Below are 6,000 nucleotides of genomic sequence, written 5' to 3'. Positions count from 1 at the left end.
AGCCTCATCCATACTGCCAGATGCGCTCGTGGAGACTTGCGGAGCCGGGTGCGAGTATAAACGAGCATTACGAGACAGGCTGCGTGAGTGCGGCAAGCATGAACGGCTCGTCCGTGACGCGGGATTTGCGCCGCCGCGTGGGGCAGAGAGGAGCGAGTATGAGAAGCATTCACAGACACATGCTGTGTGTGCGCTCTTCTGAATTGGGAATAGCCAACATGCATTATAAACTTTATTTCAAATTAATCTGTTGGGGAGATAAAATGTGTAAGACTTAATGGTGGGTGTTTACGCAGTTGGCTAGAGCAGTGCTGATTGGGGAGAACGGAGGTGCGCTCACTCTTGCCCAGGGCAAGTAAGACTGCAACTCGAGGCTGGCAGTCATGCATATGCTCTGGAACAGAGTAAATCCACATTGCAGGCTTTGCGATTAGGAAATCGCAACGTCTCAAATCGCGATTTCGATTCGATTTCGATTAATCGCACAACCCTACTCGGCATTACTCGCTGAATGAATTCTGCTCTCTGATGAATTCTGTAATCAGAAACAACAAAGTGCAGATGTGCATACGATGTAAGTAGGATATTCATTTCACAGTGTAAACGGCTTATGCCGAGTTCACACTGCATGATTTTAGCCCGTTTTTTCACTCGCCGACAGGTTTTGCGAAATCGCACAGCTCAGTCAACACTCAGAGGCTGGGTTTCAAATCACACCCTACACCCTCATTCACTATTCCCTACATGAGTTTACTAATATAGTCCACCTGACAGAGAGAATGAAAACTAATGAGTGAATTCGGTTGTTTAATCAGATCTCGAGAGATTTAATGTCTTTTATTTAGTTTGATTTCATTGGCTGTGGCTGAAGTCAGTTGTAGTTCTTGTGTTTCTTTTTTCTTCAGTGGCTACGTTTACATGCAACCAAATAATCCATTTGTAATCGGATTGATGGCTCATTCTGTTCGATCGGATTGAAGGGGGTGGTTTATTCCTTTTCTAATACGATTGAGAGTGCATGTAAACACTCGATCGGATTGAACCCCGAAACTGAAAGAACTGCGCATGTGCAATGATGCAGAAATAGCGTAATGACGTATGACGCGCGGAACGAGCGGTTTTTTCTTTTGAATAAAGTGTTGTATAAATGCGTGTCCTGTAATCAATCGGAATGAATTCAGTCTGATTGAAATTGTGCATGTAAACGTAGCCAGTGATTCTGCTTGTTAACAGCAGCTGTTCATCACTAATGCTCAATCATCACTTAATTAATCACATAATTATCTCATTAAATTTAACACTGCTTCAGTGTTACTCTAACACTGTAGTGTGGACACATTATGTGTTCATTTAAAACAGGATTTTGCTGTGGGGTTTAAAGGGTTAACTGAACTTTATTAATGTGTTTTTCCACAAGAGAGATAATTAATTAATGTAGTTTTGTGGGTCGCCATTGTGCTGGAGAGTAGAGCCTATGCTTCAGTCAATGATGAGCCTCAAACACTGATGTTCTGCTGCTTTTTTTAAAACCAGTATCTGTGGAGTTGATGATACAGTGATGATCTCTGTGTTAAGTGTTTCAGCACATACATGTGTGCTATAGCTGACAATGAACTGCAACGATATGAATTAAAGTAATGCGTTTAGTTATTTTAATATTATCCATTAAGTGTTTATACTAAGAAATATTTTTTGTCAGTGGTAAGTTCACAGTACTAGCACTGTATGAATATTCATTTTTAAACTCTAACTGTTTGAAGCAGTCAGAGCTGAGTTAATTTCCATAGGATTAATGGTACCATACTGTAAAAATGAAGCAACCCTGCTGCCCGTGTTGCCAGTAAATTGCTGTTATTTAACAGCACAATTTTTACGGTGTATTTATAAGCGTTACTTAAGTAAAACTTACAAAGAGTCAATCAATTTTACTTGGAATTCCCAAGTAAACTTGTTTAAGTTAACTTAAAAAATTCTATTTAATGCTACTAATAATTATGTTTAAGCATTTAGGCTTTTACTTGGCAAATTTGTAAATTTAGCCTTTTCTGAGTGAAAATTGTTTCCAAGCTTTTTTCAAGTAAATCCTAGTAGCCTATATATGTCAATAAAGATCTTGAAAATTGATCAAGCAATAAGCATAGCTGGCATTGAACAGTCCATAGATCAAGATCAAATAACATGGTGGTCATGCACTTATTGTTTTTTTCGGGTGGCTAGAGTGAAGGCAGGGGGTCGGGGGTTTGCAGTTGCTCGTCATGCTTGTCATGTGACAGGCAGCAGCCATATACACTGATTTTTTTTTTAATTCATCCAATTAATGTTTTCATTCATCCAATTAAAAAAAAAAAGGGTTGGTTCACATCACATCATGTTTTATTAAGTCCAAATCTTTTTGTTCGTTTAAAACAAATCATTTCTATTAACTTGTATTTTTAAAAATGTGAAATAATTTTTGATTTCTGTTTGATTAAACAAACTGAACTGACTTGAATTGACTTTCTTTAACTAGAAAAATATACTTTGTGCCAGGTTTTATAAAATAGTTTTCATAGACATAGAAAATATTATTTATTCAAGTTATTTATTTTTATTGGCTCAAGTTATAAAATATATCTATATTTTATAACTTGAGCCAATAAAAAATAAATGTTTTATTTATTTTTATGTATTTTAAATAACATATGTTATTTAACTTAAATAACATCTGTGAACCATTACCCTAAATGTTTTTAATTGGATGAATAAAAACATTAATTGGATGAATGAAAACATTTTTTTCAGTGTAGGCTATATATAAGTATAACTGATATAGGCTCATGTTTTATTTATTTTTTTATTCCTTTTTATTTGAAATATTCCCAAACGTGTTAACTATATCATGAAATATCTTGATTCTCAAATATGTGTCAGTAAATGCATTTTGCACCTTTATAGATTATGTTCGTTGATCTATAATGGGTGATGGGCAAAGTAGCCTGAAGACTCACAATTAACTATAATAGAAAAATAAATATATTCAACAAACGATCAAAAATGTATTTTTATATCAGATTGCAGAGGCTTAGTTTCATGTTACTGTACAGTTATGTTTTTTGGAGGTGTACAGGAAATTGTATTTTTCTATGACATTGCAGAGGGTTATCTTTCATTTTATACAGTTTATATTTGTTCAGTCATACAGTTTTGTTTTTTGCATCTTGAAATAAATATGTCTGTTCTGTATCACTCTGTTTGTTTAATTTTTCTGTTTAGAAGATAGCTGAGCCTTTAAATCGCTTATGTAAAAGCTTTTACGAGGCATTTTTAGATGAGCTCACAAAAATAGTTAACTGACAACTAGTAAAGGTTTTATAACTACTTGAATTAATCATGAATTACAGTAAGAATACGTGTTAATAAAGCATTTACTAACACACTGTGTAACTATTACTATGTCTAAATAATATGTATAAATGTGCATTTAAATAGTTTATTAATAATTTAGTTAGACTTTCTAACTTGTTAATAATATAATGCTTAATTTAGAAATGATAAAATGATCATTAATAAATTATGAAAATACAAGTACTAAAAACATTATAGATATGCTTATAAATCAAGAACAAAGCATTTATTAAAGCTGCATTTATAAAGTATTTATAGTAACTACTTACTACTGTCTATTAATGTAGGGATAATGCTAAATAAAGGATGAATTGACTATTAATGCTTAACTAATGACTCATAGCATGCAATTATTAAAAATGGTTACCAAGATAAGTTAAGAGAATAAAGTGCTCAAGTTTTTTATCTCTCAATTATCTAACAGTTGTGTCAGGAATGTTGTTCCTAGAATCCTTTCACCAGTTATATACTCTTCAATAGACTGTTTGTAAATACAATTGTCTCTTTTCCTTAGATTGTCAGCTTCTACCTGGAAATAACTTTACAACAGAGTGCAACATTCCAGGAAATTTTATGTGCAGCGATGGTGAATGTATTCCTGGAGGTTGGCAGTGTAACGGCTTTCCAGACTGCTTCGACAAGAGTGACGAGAAGGGATGCCGTAAGTCTTACCTTCCCTGCACAGTAGAGTCCACACAGAGCTGAAGAAATTTTAATCTTTAAAAATCTCACAAAAATATTGAATAAGTAACAAGTAGCTTAATATTTAATTGGTGATTTTTGGCATTAGCTGTAAGAAGTAAGTGATGTAGCAGAATTAATAGTACAATGTAGGCATATGTCAAACACGGATACCACCGTGTATCGTGTTTTCTCACGACTGGGCACCAGAATGCAGTGGATCGCAAAGGTGAGGTGAGTCAGATGACTGTTTCCTTGTATTATTTTGCAGCACCAGCTAAGGACTCTAACTTTAACAATTAATCAAGAATGATTGTTGAATAAATGTAAATTGGAGTGAGTTTGTTATATGACCAGTCTGAAGGATTTGTGAGATACAGTATCGATTGTAACTTGTAGAGCATCTACTGTAATATCAACAAAAGTGTAATAAAAGGGTAAACAGCTACTAAATAAAAACCATTAATGTATAAGGAAGTAAAATGCACAAGATTTATAATTGCAAGGTGACTAAGTTGGATGTTACCATAGCAGTTACACATAATTGTATGGAAAGATAAACTGTTGTTTCTCTGGAACTAATAAGGAAAACCTGAATTATTCAACAAATAAAACAAATGATTATTTGTAATTAACTGGCATCAGATATAAAAAAACTAATGCAAAGTAGAACATTATATACTGACAATGCACACTAATGTCAAGGTCTTCGAAAAGTGGTTTGGAAAAGTTATATTTACGTTCCACTAAAGCCCGAGACACACTGAATGATTTTCAGCTGCCCCAGTCGAAAGAATGGCATTGTGAAACAATCGTGTCGCAGTGTGTTTGCTGCTACGATCCACGTTTACTGACCAATCAATAAAGACGTGACATGAAATCAACGCAACATAGCGCTAAAACATAAAACTGCTTACCTCAAGCTCTTATCCCTTCCTCTTTTGCCGCTCTGTTTTTTTTTCAGCACATAAAATCTACAGCTGTCAACATGTTATTCATCATGCTCTTTTTGTTAACATGCTGATGACGTTTTATTCTTCTATAGAAACGTGCGTCATATCGTACGAGTTAACAGGTGTCATCATCGTACAGTCTACATACATGTCCTATCCAAGTTTATTAGATCCATGTCACACGGTGTGATCTGCAATTATGCAGATATAGAATTTTAGGCTTGCTAAAATTGTGCAGTGTGTAGAGGACTTTAGTCATGTAATGAGTCCAATGATGGCAGATGTATTCCACTAGTTGTGCTGGAAAGGAGTGGGATTCCATTTAAAGTCTTGAACACAAGGCACTGTGGAATGTTGAACTCCTAGAGCACAGAGAAGGTCTTTGTTTTGGACAGGCAGATCAAATAGCCTTGAAAGTGAATGTTCTGAAGTTTGTGCACAACAGATGCAGGATCCCTGAAGAGAAAAATCTGAAGTTGGTGCAGAAGGTCCTGAAAATAAGGGCATAGGCTTTTTTTTTTTCTTTTCCTGCTTTTCTTCATTTTTGTTCTCAGTTCTTTTTTTACAGACAGAATTTGAAAGATGAGATTTTGTTTCTTATCAAACTTAACAAAACACAAAGCTTGTTGTGATTATTGGAGGATTATTGGGCGGGAGGTAATGTATAGTGATAATGTATAAAGTTTTATTCTCATATATCAACTGAAACAGCATAGACTAAAAAAAATTAATTAAGACTAGATGTCTGTACGTTAAGATGAAGATATATAAAACTAGAAGTTTTCAATTAAATTCAGCAAATGCAGTGGTTAAAACAACACTAGCGAAGATAAGTGTGTCTTGGCAAAAGCTGTTGTTGTAAAGAGAGAGCAGAGAGGGAACAGTCACATTTTCAGTAATCCACAAATAGGAATTCAAGGGAAAATGCAAAGCAACTAATAGCAGTGTTGAATAGGCCAAGATGTGGATTGCCACAAACCTG

General features: G+C 34.6%; 1 protein-coding gene across 2 annotated transcripts in view; it reads left to right on the top strand.

Moving 5' to 3' along the window:
* The window catches only part of ldlrad3 (low density lipoprotein receptor class A domain containing 3), a 124,049-nt gene that overhangs the window by 61,181 nt on the left and 56,868 nt on the right, over positions 1-6,000 (top strand). For both annotated transcript variants that reach the window (XM_016481457.1, XM_016481449.1), the window contains exon 2: positions 3,899-4,045. In XM_016481457.1, the coding sequence (XP_016336943.1) occupies positions 3,899-4,045 (147 nt within the window). The remainder of the gene's footprint in view (positions 1-3,898; positions 4,046-6,000) is intronic.

Source organism: Sinocyclocheilus anshuiensis, unplaced genomic scaffold (assembly GCF_001515605.1).
Source record: "Sinocyclocheilus anshuiensis isolate Anshui unplaced genomic scaffold, SAMN03320099.WGS_v1.1 scaffold749, whole genome shotgun sequence".
NCBI classification, from domain to species: Eukaryota; Metazoa; Chordata; class Actinopteri; order Cypriniformes; family Cyprinidae; genus Sinocyclocheilus; species Sinocyclocheilus anshuiensis.
The sequence above is the reverse complement of the archived record's forward strand: the minus strand, read 5'-3'. Positions and strand labels throughout refer to the sequence as shown.